The sequence below is a fragment of the Symphalangus syndactylus genome, chromosome 20, assembly GCF_028878055.3.
Source record: "Symphalangus syndactylus isolate Jambi chromosome 20, NHGRI_mSymSyn1-v2.1_pri, whole genome shotgun sequence".
NCBI lineage: Eukaryota > Metazoa > Chordata > Mammalia > Primates > Hylobatidae > Symphalangus > Symphalangus syndactylus.
The window spans coordinates 53,095,025-53,112,845 of NC_072442.2; the positions used below are offsets into that span (position 1 = coordinate 53,095,025).

The 17,821-nt window shown below is 48.1% G+C and overlaps 1 protein-coding gene across 6 annotated transcripts in view; it reads right to left on the reverse strand.

Moving 5' to 3' along the window:
- The window catches only part of TRIM16 (tripartite motif containing 16), a 51,720-nt gene that overhangs the window by 12,965 nt on the left and 20,934 nt on the right, over positions 1-17,821 (reverse strand). For 3 of the 6 annotated variants that reach the window (XM_063629360.1, XM_063629358.1, XM_055256312.2), the window contains exons 1-2: positions 9,387-10,050; positions 183-278 (exon numbers count right to left, since the gene is read on the reverse strand). In XM_063629360.1, coding sequence (XP_063485430.1) covers positions 183-278; positions 9,387-9,905 — 615 coding nt within the window. In that variant the 5' untranslated portion in view covers positions 9,906-10,050. Of the gene's footprint in view, positions 1-182; positions 279-517; positions 4,652-9,386; positions 10,051-17,821 lie in introns of those variants that run through there. The other 3 variants (XM_063629361.1, XM_055256315.2, XM_055256314.2) reach the window with 2 other exon arrangements.

Genomic DNA, 17,821 nt, shown 5'->3' on the forward strand with positions numbered 1-17,821 from the left:
TAAACTTAAACTAATTTCATAACAAATCCTGACATCAAGGTGAGGCTACCCCGTGGTGTAGTCAACTGTACCTACAATTATCATTTGTGGAGAAACCCCAAGGAACCTACAGGAATGGAGGCTAGGCATGCAGTACCATGTCCCACACCCTCACAGGCCTGGCTGACCCAGGCTGGTCTTACCAGAACAGACTTTTGGTTGGCCTGGAGCCTGGAGATGGCATTTTCATTCAACTTGAGTTTCCGCTCCAAGTCTAACTGGGTGCACTGGAGTTCAGCCTAAAAAGTGGAAAACAGAGAATTAAGGAGGAAGGAGCCCAACGCACACAGAAGGACACGGGCACTCTCCAGCCCTGACATCCCCGCCCTTCTTCCCTGGAAAGAAGTTTAACCTCTGTGGCTGATCTCAGAAACCAGCTGGGAGGCACGAAGGGTCGGCGGTGAGCCCGTGCCCTCCTGGGGCTGCAGTCAGCATGAGTCAGTGAAAACACAGTGAGCACATATGCCGTGCTGCTCACCACTTCAAGCATTTTGTGGATTACCCCACACCATCCTTGCCATACCCACACTAGCTGTAAATCAGAAATAAAATCCTAAGCCCCCCAACAATCTGAATGGATCCCTCCTCTCAGCAGAGGGCATTCCAAAGTTAACCTGAAAAACTAGTTCAGGCCATGATGGGAAGGGAGGTCAGACATGGCTCATTATAACCTCCTCCCTTCTGGAATTACTGATACAGCAGACTCTTTCAGTCTGATAAGAAACATTTACAATCTGTTCTCTCCAAAACTTCCTCCCTGGAGGCTTTACCCACATGATAAAACCTTGGTTTCCACAACCTCTTATCCTTTTTTTTTTCTTTTTTTTTTTTTGAGACAGAGTCTCGCTGTCGCCCAGGCTGGAGTGCAATGGCACGATCTCGGCTCACTGCAGGCTCCGCCCCCCGGGGTTCACGCCATTTTCCTGCCTCAGCCTCCCAAGTAGCTGGGACTACAGGCGCCCACCACCACGCCCGGCTAATTTTTTTATTTTTTAGTAGAGACGGGGTTTCACTGTGTTAGCCAGGATGGTCTCCATCTCCTGACCTCATGATCCGCCCGCCTCAGCCTCCCAAAAGTGCTGGGATTACAAGCGTGAGCCACCGCGCCTGGCCCACAACTTCTTATCTTAACCCAGACATTCCTAAGTCTTTAGACAATAACTTCACTCTTTCAACCAACTGCCAATCAGAAAATCTTTGAATCTACCTATGACCTGGAAGCCCTGGCTTCCAGTTGTCCCACCTTTCCAGACCAAACCAAATTACATCTTACATGTATTTGATTGATGTCTCATGTCTCCCTAAAATGTATACTAGGCTGTACCAAACCACCTTGGGCACATGTTCTCAGGGTCTCCTGAGAGCTGTGTCACAGACCATTGGTCACTCATATTTGGCTCAGGATGAGTATCTTCAAATATGTTACAGAGTTTGACTCCTTTTGTCAACATAGGTAAACATGATTATTATTTCAAATGTACAAGTGATAAAATCATGTTTCCAAGTTCATCAATGGAGTTGAGCCTAGGCTGACCCCACAAGAGCCTCACAGGGAGGGTAGGGTTGGAGCCAGATGGCCAGGTGGGAAGTCCACATTTTTTTTTCTTAGCAGTTGAAACTTTGAGCAAATTTACTTATGAATAGGAAAAACAAACTTTCTTTGTCTTATAGTCACACAACACAGAACACTTTTGTAACTGAAACATGTGGGTTTTTTTCCACATGAAGCCATTCGCCAATATCAGCTGGGTGTCCTAAGATGTAACTCAATTCTGACACTCCCTACTTGGAGATGGAAGCAATGCATGGGTCAAGGGATGTGGGAGAGAAGTGACACCTCCATGCCCTCTCCAGGTGCAGGGTGCACACCCTCCAGGGACTTCCACCCCTTTAGCAATCCAGAAGCTCCTGGAAGCCCAGCCATTTGGGTTTGTTTATTTATTTATTTATTTATTGATGGAGTCTCGCTCTGTTGCCCAGGCTAGAGTGCAGTGGCGTGATCTCGACTCACTGCAACCTCTGTCTCCTGGGTTCACGCAATTCTCCTGCCTCAGCCTCCCGAGGAGGTGGGACTACAGGCATGTGAGACCACGCCTGGCTAATTTTTTTCTATTTTTAGTAGAGATGGGGTTTCACCATGTTGGTCAGGCTGGTCTCAAACTCTTGACCTCAAATGATCTGCCTGCCACCTCGGCCTCCCAAAGTGCTGGGATTATAGGTGTGAACCACAACACCTGACGCCTTTTGGGTTTATATGGAGGCTTCATCGTGTAGGCATGATTGATTACATCATTGGCCATTGGTGATCCTCTCAACCTTCAGCCTCACTTCCCTCCCTGGAGGAGATCGGGGAGATGGGGCTGAAAGTCAAACCCTTTAATCATAGGGTTGGCTCCCCTGGCAACTAGCCCCCATCCTGAGGCTCTTGGAAGCCCCCTCAGCCACCCAGTCATCTCACTGGCATTCAGACACTTATCACTTCAGAGAGTCTGGGGGTTCTAAGAGCTGTCGGGTGCCAGGAAATGGGGGCAGAGACCAAACCTAAGTTTTTGTTGTTGTTGTTGTTTTTGTTTGTTTTTTCAGACAGAGTCTCACACTGTCACCCCACACTGTCGCCCAGGCTGGAGTGCAATGGTGCAATCTTGGCTCACTACAACCTCCACCTCCCGGGTTCACACAATTCTCCTGCCTCAGCCTCCTGAGTAGCTGGGATTACAGGTGCACACCACCACACCCGGCTAATTTTTGTATTTTTAGTAGAGACAGGGTTTCACTATGTTGGCCAGACTGGTCTCAAACTCCTGACCTTGTGATCCGTCCACCTCGGCCTCCCAAAGTGCTGGGATTACAGGCGTAAGTCACCGTGCCTGGCCTGTTTCTTATTTCACAACTTAATATCTCTAAACTTCCATTTATTCACCTGTGAGATGGGGATCAGTAAAGTGTTTGCTTCATAGGATTAGGAAAGAATGGACTAATGAGATAACACGTCAATAAGAATTTTGTATAGTACCAGGGACATTATTAATGAGCTCCATAAATGTCAGTGGGTGCCAGCATCATCATCATCATCATCATCATCATCATCATCATCATCACTCCTGCTACCGTGGCTGCTTTCCATTCATGTTCTGTATTCGAAGGCAGAGCCAGCCCTCCCAGCCCAGGCAAGTGCCTGCCTAAGAACCTCGGGTTTGCCTGCGTTGGCCCCAGCTTCAATCTTGCCTCCTGGGATACACTAAACACCTCCCGCCAAGAGGTGTGCCAAGGCGCACTTAAGCCTTGCAAACTTCAAGACCCTATCACTTCCCTACTTCCACAAGGGTGATATAGGGGGGAAAAAAAAAGAATAGCTTTCACTGCTTTTAATAGCTGCTGTTTGCATTTAAAGCTGCAAGTCATTATGCCCTAATAGAATTCAGAGGGCATAAACTGTCTCTCCATTCTCCACTGAAGACTGGGGGAATTCCAGGCCCCCCGGGGAGGGAAGCAGCTGCAGGCAGAGGGCTCGCCTCTCCAGGACACTGCAGAAGGCAGGAAATGTTTGCTCAGGCTCCAGGTCACTGAGAGTGGAGCTGAGGGGGCCCCAGTGACCTCTCATCCTTGATACCTGAGACGGGATGCCTGGGAGTGGGGAGTGGGGGTGGGTCTGGCCTATTTGGGGGCAATCCTGGAATCTTGACCTATTCCAGGGGAGAGAAAAGGAACATGAGCTGCTTGTTTAAATGTGGTGGAAGACACAGCAGAACACACCCTAGCAACAGGCTCCTACAACACGGCATCTAAACAGCAGGGACAGAAGAATGTGTTGAAGCAGTCGGCAGCAGCGGAGCCATAAGGAGGCACCCAGGGAGCAACCAGAGTGAGGGGCTTCTCTGCTATTTGCAGACTACCATAAAAGGAGAGAAAAGGACTCCCTAAGTACATAATCGGGGACCTTCCTGAGTGAGTCACCCCAAGAAAAGGCACTCCCAGTTACCTCAAAAGGTGGAGCCACTTTGAAAGACTTGTTTCTCCAGTTATTCCTGTTCCTTGAAAATGATGGGGTGCCTCAGACTCTGGCTTCAGGGTTTCCCAAGAGGTCAGCCGCACACACATCTCAGGTCAGAGTGGGCCCTGCCCAGAAGCGGGACTGTGGTGCCCATGAGCACAGAAAGTTCTGGAAGGCAGGGCACACAGAGCTCTGCCTGCTTCAGCAAGACAATGACAAATGTGTCAAAGGCACACTACTTGGAGTCTGAAATATTTGGGGACCTGCCACTTGCTGGCCATATGGGCTTTGTCAAGTCATTCAAGCCATTTAGCTTCTCATCTGGTGCAAGACTACATAAATATGCTAACAGAAGGGTTCCTTCTGCTACAGGGCAAAGGTAGCACACAAAGAGTGGCAGCCAGGTCATGTCAGTGTAATGTCCAACCTTGTTTTCTCCTTATTCACCTAGCCTTGTTTCTCCCTTAGCTGAGAGAACCAGACAAACTCCATCTTGGCTCTTTCACTGGCAGCCCCTTCCTCAAGGACTTAACTTGTGCAAGCTGACTCCCAGCATATCCAAGAATGCAATTAACTGATAAGATACTGTGGCAAGCTATATCCGCAGTCCCCAAGAATTCGTCTGATTGATGACGCTCAAAGCCCCGCGTCTATCACCTTGTAATAGTCTTAAAGCCCCTGCACCTGGAACTGTTTACGTTTCTGTGACCATTTATCCTTTTAACTTTTTGACTACTTAACTTCTGTAAAATTGTTCTAACTAGACCCCCACCCCGCCTAAACCAAGATATAAAAGTTAATCAGGCCCCTTCCTCGGGGCTGAGAGAATTTTGAGCGTTAGCCGTCTCTCGGTCGCCGGCTAATAAAGGACTCCTAATTCATCTCAAAGTGTGGTGTTTTCTCTAACACCCCTGGGCACATTAGAGATGAAAAATAGGAAGAACAGGGAGAGTGGAAGAGAGAAGAAAATCCCAGACCGTGCCAGTTCCTTTGTATTCCAAGTATGCAGGGTTAGCCTTTCTAGAGAAGGAAGCACTAGAGTCCACTTGGACGCTGACTGCATACCTCAGTCAGCTGCTCAGAATTCACCATAGTACATATGGCCAGCTCAGTCACATAAGACACACACTCCCCCCCTCAAAATACTTACAGCCTGGGAGAATAAGAAAAACAAGTTATATAATACTGAGTCCTGAGCATTCCTCAAAATGGCTGAAAGAAATTCTTTTTTTTTTTTTTTTGAGATGGAGTCTTGCCCTGTCACCCAGGCTGGAGCGCAATGGCGCAATCTCGGCTCCCTGCAACCTCTGCCTCCCAGGTTCAAGCGATTCTCCTGCCTCAGCCTTCTGAGTAGTTGGGATTACAGGCGCCTGCCACCGTGCCTGGCTAATTTTTGTATTTTTTTTTAGTAGAGACAAGGTTTCACCATGGGTCAGGCTGGTCTCAAACTCCTGACCTCAGGTGATCCACCCGCCTCGGCCTGCCAAAGTGCTGGGATTACAGGCGTGAGCCACTGCGCCCGGCCCAAGTAATTCCTTTCCCAAGTGGCCACATACACCTATCATCCACCTTTTGGCTGCCAGCAAACAGGCTGTGAGTGATACCAGTTAACCGCTCCCCAGATGAGCATGGATACTTTTGGCTCTAGATACTTGGCTCTTGCTCACCATGGAGACTGTGTCTGCAGTCAGCATCCAGTCCTGAACTTTCTGGGACTGATGCTGAGGTTCAGTGTCGTGGCCTGGCATTAATGCTCTCCAAAGATCTAGGACAAGGCTCAGCTCAGGTCTTCCTGCCTTAGGAACCTGCCCTGGCCTCGTTCCCAGGGTTGGCTCCAAAGGTGCAGTAATAGCACCGTGCCAGCCTCTTGGCACTCTGTGGAGTTAGGGTATGTGCCTTGGCTTCCTGATTAGAGTCCAAGCTCCTGGAGGCGAGACAGTGCAGCCCAGCACTTAGCGATAGGAAGCACTCAGTAACATCTGATACGCTTGAGGAACACGAAAGAACCATACCTGCTTCATGGGTCAGAACAAACAGGAAAGATGGTCACAGAAGGAGTCCAGATTTCATACATACACACACACACACACACACGCGCGCACGCGTGTGCGTGCACGGTCTCACTTCTACATAGCAAGCCTGAGATTCAGAGAAGGTGAGAAGACTTAGCAGCTAGCAGACAACAAGATCAGCTGCTCTTAAAACCAAAGGGGGCCGGCCGCAGTGGCTCACGCCTGTAATCCCAGCACTTAGGGAGGCCAAGGCAGGTGGATCACGAGGTCAGGAGATCGAGACCATCCTGGCTAACACAGTGAAACCCCGTCTCTACTAAATATACAAAAAAATTAGCCGGGCGTGGTGGTGGGCACCTGTAGTCCCAGCTACTCGGGAGGCTGAGGCAAGAGAATGGCGTGAACCTGGGAGGCAGAGCTTGCAGTGAGCCGAGATCATGCCACTGCACTCCAGCCTGAGTGACAGAGCGAGACTCCATCTCAAAAAAAAAAAAAAAAAAAAAAAAAGACAAACCAAGGGCCCTGGGGATGCTGGGCTGGGGCAAAGGGAAGTGCTGAGGTCCGCATGAATAAAAGCTGGGCTCTGGAAGCTCAGCAGGAGAGAAAAGATAATGAAAGAACACCCACCTCTCAAAGCACACAGTGTCTGCCCACTGATATGGCTAGAAACCATAGGAGCTTCAGAAAGGGTTCACTTGGTTAACTGAGAAATTAGTCGTTCTGTGGATCCTAAGCAGGATCTCAGACACTTTGTGTCTTCATGGCTGACCCTGCTGTTTGCAGTTTCCTATACACAGCATGCCTGCCCAAGTAATTAGCCCTTCAACATGACCCAAAGTGACCTTCAGCAAGTAACTCTAGCAGGCCTGGGCTAGCTGAAGGGACTACTGGGCTTCCGGAGCCTTAGTTATGTCTGATGACTTTCAAAATCATCCCGGTGGAGGCTTTAGCCTCGTCAAGGTACTGTGTCTTCTAGGCTGGTCTCCTGGGCGCCTTGCAAGAAACCTTTTGACTTCTAAGATTTGGACAAGCCACCTAGAGTGTGGCTACACTTACGGAGTAAACTTGCTCTCCGAGCGGAAAACAAGGACACAGGACAAGGACACAGGAAGGACAAGAGCTCTTTTAAGCAGACCAGAAAGCAGAGGGGTCTGGGGAATGGGGTTTTAGCACTGTACCTAAAGCCATGTTGCTTTTCAGCCCCAAACTGCCCTCAAGCCCATTCCTCAGTTGTCCTCATTTTACCTAATACACTTCTCTCCTAGGATGTCTGAATTCAGAGTTCTGTGCGTGCTCTCCACGACTCCTCCTGCTTGGAATTGCAATTATCCCACGTCTCTGTAATACATTAGGTGCCCTATATTTAAAATTTGTATTGTATCTCTGTTGGTACAGGCATAGAACATTTCTGCAAGGAAACAAGAAACTATAGACAGTATTAGCCTTCGAGGAGAAAAGCGAGGTTTGGTGATCTGGGATGGACTGGAGACCCTCCTTTCCCAGTAAAATCGATTGCACTGTTTGGTGGAGATTATTATTATTATTTGAGACGGAGTCTCGCTCTGTCACCAGGCTGGAGTGCAGTGGCACGATCTTGGCTCACTGCAACCTCCGCCTCCCGGGTTCAAGTGATTCTCCTACCTCAGCCTCCCTAGCAGCTGGGACTACAGTCACCCGCCACCACGCCCAGCTAATTTTTTGTATTTTTAGTAGAGACGGAGTTTCACCGTGTTAGCCAGGATGGTCTCGATCTCCTGCCCTCATGATCTGCCCACCTTGGCCTCCCAAAGTGCTGGGATTACAGGCGTGAGTCACCACGCCCGGCTGGTCGAGATTATTTTTTAACATCTTCATGTGTCACTTTTCCAGTTAAAAATAATAAAATTCTTGTATATGTGTGGCAGGTTTTGGTGCAAAAAAAGAGGATAGATAATATTGTGATTTTTGTGTCCTTTCTTCATGTCCCTCCAGTAGGATGGCTTTCCACAGGCTTCCATTCCTCACTCCGTGACTTAGTCGACTATGAGCTTGGACAAGTGTGGTGGAGATAATGAGGATATGAGATAACTTCATAGTTATTTGAAGATTGGGTGAGAAAATCCACAAAAAGCATTTAGCACATGGCAATACTCAATGAAGGCTACTTTCCTCAACTATAGGAGCTTTTTCCTTTGATCTATTTCTTGATCTACCTGTCCTCCTGATGGGACACTCCCTACCCTGGAAACACTGGAAACAGTTTGGCAAGTGGCTTCCCGGGCCGGAAACAGTGACTCACTAGCATCTGGAATACAGAGGTTTCCAGAACAATCCCACTAGCACCAGCTAAAATCTATGTCTAGGGATTGGCAGAAAGGAGGGGCCCTGGCAAGTAGACCCCCTTTCCTAGAAACCGCTTTCCTTTGATGCCAGGGAACATTTGCCAAGAAATGGCCATAGGTCTGCCATCTGCATGCAGTGTCAGCAGGGAACTTCTTTGATGATGAATGTAGGAAATGTGGGGCAAACGTCAACTACACTTCCCGACTGAAAACTAAAAGTGTTCGCTGAAAGTCAAAGTAGAAGAAAAAAAGCATATGAAATGCCAAACCAATTTCCAGGAACTTCTCCGGGATCTAGCTTTAGGGCAAAGAAAAACGAGTTGTTCTAGAAACAGTTTCCTTATCTGATGCAAATAAAACGACAGGCTATGAGCATGATGTTTCTTAGTCTCTCCTGATACCTCCATCTGGTGAGGAACTTTTATTATCCCTAAGCCACCTGTGACATTATACCTGGACCTAAGTTTCAAATTCTCTGCTATCTTAGCACTTTTCAAGCTCTTAGATTTCCTGTTATCTCCAGAGGGGCCCATTCTACTGGTCTCTTGTTTGGGGTAAAGAGAAAAGGAGAAACTAGGAGAAAGAGTTGTTCTTTTCTCTTGAATTTCTGCCAAGGCTTTATTTCATGAATTGACAATGGATGTGCCACGCAGATCCAGCCAGAGGGACATATCACCACCCTAAGCCCCCACAACTTCTGCACCTTCCACCCAAACACACATCACCAAAAGCTGTATAAGGCACAGCAGGAAACTAGCAAGAAGGAGGAGAGACAGACACAGACAGAGATCGCACAGAGACAGTTGGACAGAGATGGGGACGGAGGAACCCACTCCACACAGTTTCCAAAACCAAGTGTAATGTATATTTACACTGACCCAGCAGGCAGACACTGAGGCTAGTTTTTTTCAGGTATGCTCAGAGCACAGTAATGGCGTCAGTGGACCCAGCAGCTGCAGCCAGCCGGGCACACCGTCCCCCACTGCCCTCTCCCAAATGGATGAATGGACCTCAAGCACTCACCTCCTTGTCCCTGCGGGCTGCATCCAGGGAGACTATGGTGTGGCCACTGTGCTCCTGGCAACAGTCCTGGCAGATGCACTGCTGATCAGGGCAGCAGAAGGCAGACAGTGGGCTGTGGTGGGCAGGGCAGTATCGCCAGTTGTGGTCCTTCACTGGCTCGGTCAGCAGGTGGCTTTGCAGTTTGATGTTCACCTGATGCGGCTGCAAGTGCTCTTCACAGTAATTCACCATGCAGGTTAGACAGGACTTCACCGCCTTCACTCTTCTGGTGTCATCAAGGCAGAAGTCACACAGGACCTCTTTCCCCTCACCAGCAGGATTCCCCTGCTCTGCAGAGTCGCTGTCCTGTCCCTCTGTCTCCCCACCAAGCTTCTCGGAGGAGCCCACATCCTCTTCTTCCACTGGGCTGGCCGACCCAGAATCTGGGCTGGGTGACCCAGAGTCTGGGCTGAGAGGGGCTGGGGACTGAGCAGTGGCCCCGGGCAGTGGCCCTGGAGCCATCAGATCCAACTCAGCCATCTGGGAGGCTCTGCTCCTAGGCTGTCTTTCTTCTGTCCCTTGGCCCAGGATCTGTGCAGCCCAAGTCAGACAAGAGAACCACGCCTAGATGATTGCAGCTGCTGTAAGATTTTAACTGTTTCCTCCCTCCCAGAGGAAGCTCAGCCACTCATTACTGTGTGCTGGCGCTGGATGGCAGCCAGATGCGATGACGACAAGGCAGCTCGAGTACTCAGGCCCAGGACAGCCGGCTCAGGCTCAGGCTGCCTCCCCAGGTCCAGCCCTGAAACTTCTATTCTTATGTGAATCATCTGTACCCCATAGGCTCTGCTGAAGACCACGTGTCTCTGTGCCTGCTCTGGAAAGGACAGAAGATTCCTGAGCTCTGTTATAAGCCTGTGTGGCTTTGTGTGGTCTGACAAGCTACATTTTTTTGTTTTCATTTTTAAAGAGATGTAAAATGTAAGGACTTCAACACCAGGACAGCCATTCATCTACTCCCATCTCATAGAACTGGACATGAGGCAGCTAGGAATAGGACGCATGTTCTTTTTTTTTTTTTTTTTTTTTTTTTTGAGACGGAGTCTCACTCTGTCGCCCAGGCTGGAGTGCAGTACCGTGATCTTGGCTCACTGCAACCTCCGCCCTCCAAGTTCAAGTGATTCTCCTGCCTCAGCCTCCCGAGTAGCTGGGATTACAGGCGCCTGCTACCGTGCCCGGCTAATTTTTTTATTTTTTAGTAGAGACGGGGTTTCACCATCTTGGCCAGGCTGGTCTTGAACCCCTGATCTCGTGATCCACCTGCCTTGGCCTCTCAAAGTGCCGGGATTACAGGCGTGAGCCACCGTGCCCAGCTTTTTTTTTTTTTCTTTTTTGAGACAGAGTCTTACTCTGTCGCCCAGGCTGGAGTGCAGTGTGGGATCTTGGCTCACTGCAACCTCTGCCTCCTGCGTTTGTGATTCTTCTGCCTCAGCCTCCTGAGTAGCTGGGATTACAAGCGCCCACCACCACGCCTGGCTCATTTTTGTATTATTAGTAGAGACAGTGTTTCACCATGTTGGCCAGGCTGGTCTCAAACCCTTGACCTCAGGTGATCCGCCTGCCTGGGCTTCCCAACGTGTTGGGATTACAGGCGTGAGCCACTGCGCCCAGCCAGGATGCATACTTCTGATGCTGACCTTCCCATATCATCTTCCTGAACATTCCAGTAATGTCCGTCACACTCGTGGAGATGAACGTCACGTGGGTACTCAGTGGAGATCAGGAGGGTCAGGGAAGATTTGTCTCCTTCCACAGAATGCTCCCTTCAGGTTAATAGCCCTTTTGCCCACTTAACAAAACATTCCTAGACATGGTGTTATAGTTGGGACACTTGTTCCCACAAACCTCATGTTGAGATTTGATCCCCAATACTGGAGGTGGGGCCCGGTGGGAGGTGTTTGGGTCATGGGGGTGGATCCCTCATGAATGGCTCGGTGCCATCCCCACAGTGATGAGTTCTCCTTCTATTAACATTAGCTGCCACGAGATCTGGTTGTTAAAAAGAGCCTGGCACCACCCCCTCTCTTAATTCCTCTCTCTCCATATGACCTGCCCACAGTGGATGGAAGCGGCCTGAGGACCTCACCAGAAGTAGATGCCAGCATCATGCTTCTCGTACAGCCTGCAAAACCGTGAGCCAAAAGATCTCTTTTCTTTATATGTTACCCCCACCCCCTCAGGTATTCCTTTACAGCAACACAAACACACTAAGACATATGGTGTATGAGGGCTGCCATAGCAAAGAACCATACACTGGTTGGCTTCAACAATAGAAATTCATTTCCTCACAGTTCTAGAAGCTGGATCAAGTCACTGGCAGGGCTGCTTTCTTCTGAGGCCTCTCTCCTTGGCTTGCAGGTGGCTTCTCCTGTGTCTTCACATGGTCTTTCCTTTGTACATATCTGTGTCCTAATCTCCTCTTCTTATAAGGACACCAGTAAGACTAGATTAGGGCCCACCCTCAATTACCTGTTTGAAGACTTTCTCTCCAAATACAGTCACATCTGAGTTATTACGGGCAAAGATTTCAACATACACATTTGTAGGGGAAGGAGACACAATTCAGCCCATAACACACAGTCAGGGCATGAGATTGGAAGCCTCTAGTTCCTTAGAAGAAAGGAGCTGCGAGGCATGGCCCCTGGATGGGGGTACACAGTGTACCCAGTGTTTGCAGATGGATACAAAGGAATCCAGGATTATTGCAGGGTACCTGGACCCCAAATTCTAGAGCTTTCTACAGTTTTCCCTGGGATTATTTAATCAGATACATTTGAACTGAAATGGATTTGGAAGGCGAATGGAAGAGAGAGAGATTGGGTGGAGGAGGAGGAGTCAGATTCAGCTAGCCCCAGGGATCAGGCATTAGGATGATTCCAAGATACTACACTCCCTATGGCTCTGCACCCCTGGGGTGAGTTCTACAGGATTTGGATTAAACTAGATAAACACAGGGGGATGTTTCTTGTCACTGACTACGACTTTTCAGAAATCCGAGAGACCTAGTGACTACTCAGAGTTGGAAGGCACCAAAGACTACAAATTCATTCCAGTGCTATTTTCAACCATGCAAAGAATACGCATAAGTAGCCCTTTTTAGCGATGCAACGTTTCCTCACTGTCCCTGTCCTGACTGCCCTCTTCCACTGCTGAAGACCCTCAGGAGAGGTTTCCTTCTTTCTGATCCCGGCCAGGGTCAGAAACATGCATCATATTCCTAGCTGCCTCAGGTCCAGTTCTATCGGAACAGGAATTAAAAGAAATTAAAGAATGTGTAAGCAAAAACTCATTGTATGTAAGAAAACCCAATTCCCCCTGAGGAAGAGAAAGAGATGAAGTCCTTTAAAAATTAACTGCTTGTTTTTCTGTGGCCAGTGAGCCTTCTCTCCCCCTTTCCCAAGCATTGTGAAGACCCTATTTCTCTAGCTGTGCGGCTACAAGGTCACTAGGCAGATAAACTGAAGCTGTAAAACATGTTTTTTCCTTGAAAAGTAACAAATGATGTAATGCATGTCTTAACTGAATAACTGTCTTTGTTTCTCGCTTCTGTAATATGCTTCCCTCTGCACAGATCTCCCTCTGCCCCACAAAATGCTTAAAAGGTAACCAGACTCTGTTCAGGACTCAGTCTTTTTAGATGTTAACCTGACTGGGCCAGTGCACCTAAATAATAAATAATAAGTATCCTCCTCAACCCCTTGGTCTCTCTGATTCCTTAATTATCCCACAGCACTATGAGATGGGGAAAGATGAATGGCTGTCCCGTCATTGAAGTCCTTATATTTTGAGTCCTTTTTAAAAATTGAAAAAAAAAAAAAAAAAAAAAAAAGTAGCTTCTCAGAGACCACGCAAAGCCACACAGGCTTCTATCAGAGCTCTGGAATTTAATTCCATGGTTTTCATGTCTCCAGCCAGGAGGACTGGCTTCTCCCAGTCCAGACGATTGTCAGTGTTTTCTCCAGTATTAATGGACAGGTGTGCTTTCCTTTTAATCCCTTTTTCAGAGTGACCTGGTACTGGAGGCTGAACTGGTCCACCCGCATGCCATAGGGCCTCTGATCTCTCTGAGAAGGGGGAAGGAAAGGTAGTTGCCCTGCCTGGCCCTTTCTACAGCTTCAGTAGAAATCAGAATGCATAGAGCCTGCTTGGATTTCCATGTGGCTCACTTCTTCCTCATTCCTTCCCTCCCTATCTCATTCCCACCCTTTCTTCTCTCATGAATTGTTTCATACCTGCTTCTCTATGACTAACCCTTTTAGAGCAGTTCATGGGAGTGCTCAGCCCTTCATCAATGCCCCACTGAAGTCCTGAGCTAGCAGATATTCCACAGTGGTGTGGAAAACAGGAAATGGGAATGTGGGCCCTGGCCTGGCCAGTGCCAATCATTTGTCCTCTCTCTCTTTTTTTTTTTTTTTTTTTTTTTTCTGAGACAGAGTGTTGCTCTGTCACCCAGGCTGGAGTGCAGTGGCACAATCTCAGCTCACTGCAAGCTCCGCCTCCCAGGTTCATGCCATTCTCCTGCCTCAGCCTCCTGAGTAGCTGGGACTACACGCGCCTGCCACCACGCCTGGTTAATTTTTTGTATTTTTAGTAGAGACGGGGTTTCACCATGTTAGCCAGGATGGTCTCAATCTCCTGACCTCGTGATCCACCTGCCTCTGCCTCCCAAAGTGCTGGGATTACAAGCGTGAGCCACCGCGCCCAACCCGTGTCCTCTCTTAACCTTAGTTTCCTTGTCCATGAAATGAGTATGTTGTCCTAAGTCAGGGCCGGTAAATCGATTTCTAGTTTGGCCCTCTGAGGAATTATGTTGCGGTGGGGTCTAAGTGCATGTCCGAGCTCACTGGGAGACAGCATCATGCTCAGGTTGGGATATCTGGCAGGGGCATGGGATTAGGAGTGGTGGCCCCTCTGGAGGCTCGTCTCCAGCCCTCTGGGACCACAGAATTCACCACAACTTCTAAGTCCCCTCTAATGCCAAACCTCGAAGCAGAACATCAGTAGGCCCAAGCTCTGATCCTGCTTCCAGGGACAGTGACACATCCCATCAAGCCTCAAATGCCCATGCTCAAACCCCCGGCACCCAAATATTGAGGCTAGAAAGTCACATGGTTCTTTTGAACTCAAATTCCCTATTGCTTCAAAGGCTCTATAGTCACCACCCCACTTTGCTCCCACTGAGCCCTGGAGCATCTTGATATTCTGTCTCTCCTCAGATTCTGCTTTGCCCCTTGTCTTAACCAAAACTCGAATGTCCCCCAAAGACAATTTCTCCTGCCACCTCTCAACCTGTGTAGCTCCTTCTCTCATCTCCTATGTCTAGGTGGGATGGGAGTCCCCCTCAGCCCCCATCACAACATCTAGACCATCGCCCCTCCCCAGCCCCTTTGCAAAACCTGCTCCCCTTATGTGCCCCAAAATACTACCCCTCCTCTCCTCCTGGCTATCTTCTACAGCCTCCCGGTCATTCCCCTTAGTGACAGAAGATTTACGCTTCTGGCTCCCAGCCTCCCCCTCTACCCCAACTCTGTTATTCTCAGAACGTTCTACCTCTGAATGCTTTTTGTTTTTGTTTTTTATTTGGTTGTTTTTGTTTTTTGAAACAGGGTCTCAAAACTTTGTCTCCCAGGCTGTATTGTAGAGGTGCAATCACAGCTCACTGCAGCCTCAACCTCCCAGGCTCAGGTAATCCTCCCACCTCAGCCCTCAGCCTCTCAAGTAGCTGGGACTACACGTGCTCCACCACACTTGGCTAATTTGTAAATTTTAAAATTTTTTGTAGAGATGGGGTCTCACTATGTTGCCCAGGCGAGTTTCAAACTCCTGGGCTCATGCAATCCTCCCTTCACAACCTCCCAAAGTGCTGGGATTACAAGTGTGAGCCACTGCATCCAGCCTCTGAATGCCTGCCACCTACCCTATGGTTGCCACCCACACCTGGATTTTTATTTTTAATTGTGATAAAATACACATAAATACACAGAAAATATAAATAACATAAAATTTACCATCTTAATTGTTTTTATTAAAAGACAGGATCTTGTTATGTTGCTCAGGTTGGGTTGTCTTTGAGACAGGGTCTCCCTCTGTTGCCCAGGCTAGACTGTAGTGGTGTGATCACAGTTCACGGCAGCCTTGAACTCCTGGGCTCAAGTGATCCTCCCATCTCCACCTCCCAAGTAGCTGGGATTACAGGTGCACACCACTGTGCCTGGCTCATTATAACCATTTTTAAGTGTACGGTTCAGTGGCTTTAAGTACATTCACACTGCTGTGCAGTCATCACCATCATCTATCTCCACAACTCTTTTCATCTTGCAAAACTGAAACTGTAGCCATTAACCACTAACTCCTCATTCCCTCTCTCCCTCCAGCCTTTGGAAGCTACCGTTCTACTTTCTGTCTATAATTTTGACTACTCTAGGCACTTCATAGGACTGAAATCATAGTGTTTGTCTTTTTGTGACTGGCTTATTTCACTTGGCGTAATGTCTTCAAGGTTCATTCATATCGTAGCATGCGTCTGAATTTCCTTCCTCACACCTGGAGTTTGCATTCAACAGAAATCTCAACCTCCAAACTTATGAACTGAGAATCCTACTGACTATGCCTACAGCTTGCTTAAATGCCCCGTGGAAAAAATGCCTCAGGTTCATCAGGTGTTGATTGGACATCACTGGCTTCCTCTTAACCCCAAGCATTCAGGGGCTAAAATGAAGTATCTCTTGCATAAAATGAAGTGTCTCTCTTGTCTTCACAAAACAAATGTTAACTTCACCTAGATATTCTTTTTTCCTAAACCAAACCTACCACCAGGAATGTGAGGTCAAGGTGTGGTTTGGGATTCCTTTCCAGAATTGAGGGAGGGACCCCCACCCAGAATTCTGATGACTCAAATACTACCAAGATATGTGGTAGGCAATTGGCAGTAGGTAGGTAATTATTCATCTTTCATCCTGTTGAGTCTTGACAAATAATCCCACCAATGGACAAACTCTGAAAGTTATGTCCTCTGAAAGGATATAAGCAATGCCTGCCAACAGGTCCCCTCCTGGTTTAGGGGTTTAAGGCCATCACTCTCAGGACTCTAGGTTAACTCAAGCAAGAAGAGCTTTCTTAACCCAGAGACCCTCTCTAGCAGTTTCTGGCTAAAGAAGCTATCCAAGCTTTTTTGCTAAGCCAAAACAGCCTTTCATTTGTCTCTTCAAAAATCTCACCGGATTTTTTTCTTCATTTGTGTCTCTGCTGAGTCACACAGAGCTATGATTCACAAACACAGGTAATATTTGTCCACCAGACTTCAAGACAAATCAGCCCATCAGACTGAGAAAAATAAAAATAATATCATAAACTGATCGTAACCCTGAATTTGATTGACTTATGGGACTGTACTTTATTGAGATTGTGTCCTTCCCCCTTTTCTGGAATTAAAGGTCTTATCTTTTCTGAAATAATAGTAATGAGTGTAGGATTGGGAATGTCTGGAAGAGGGACATCTAAGTCAGTCCTCCAAATTCACTTTGCAATTTGTCTCGTAAAATCACAAAGTCTGAGAACCACTGAGCTGGAAGTTGCATCACTCCTCTAGAAACCAGCCCAGAATTTTCCTGGCTTACCTGGAGGTGCTGGCCCAGTGAACTTTCCGGTTTGGGGTCACTATCAGCAAACTGGTCTCCAGCCCTGTCTTTCTCCTAAACTAAGATGGCCTCTTGAATCACTTTGGTAATTAATTACCGCTAACAAAGGAACAAGATAAAGGTGAGAAAACAGAGGACTACAGACACTAAGGGCCGTTGTTCCTAGTCTCAGAACACGATTGTTGTAATGACGGCTCCTCCCCAAGAGGGAGGGGCTGTCCCAGGGCACTGCACGTGCCTTCCCTTCACAAAGACAGGAGGACACACCTGTTGGTACAGAAGACGAGACTGCCAGCTCACTACCTGGCACACAGCCTGAAGGACCCCACTACTGGATGAAGAAAACACCTAAGTCAGCTTCAACTGTGCCCTTAGCGACGGACATCTGCCAGGTAAGGAGGTGCACCACAGTGATTTCTTCCCTAAGTCTCCGAAGGTCTAGTCCTGGGTTGTTCTAGGGTTCTCTTTTGTCTTCCAGTGAGGTGTGGCTGTGGTGCACGGGCACCGCTTTGATCACTTCTCAGACCACCCAAGCTTATGGGGCCAGAATTAGCAGCTAGGCCACCTAGAAACCTACATGGGGGAGTCTGCAATGCCCTGGAAATGGAGAGCTCAAGAATTTGACCACATCTCAAATGACCCTCAGTAAATTCCAGACACAAGGGCGTGACATTTTATGTGGCACATAGCACACTGCAACTATGCTTTGTTGAATCTCCATATCAACCTCTGTAATAACTCTAACATTGGTATGAAACC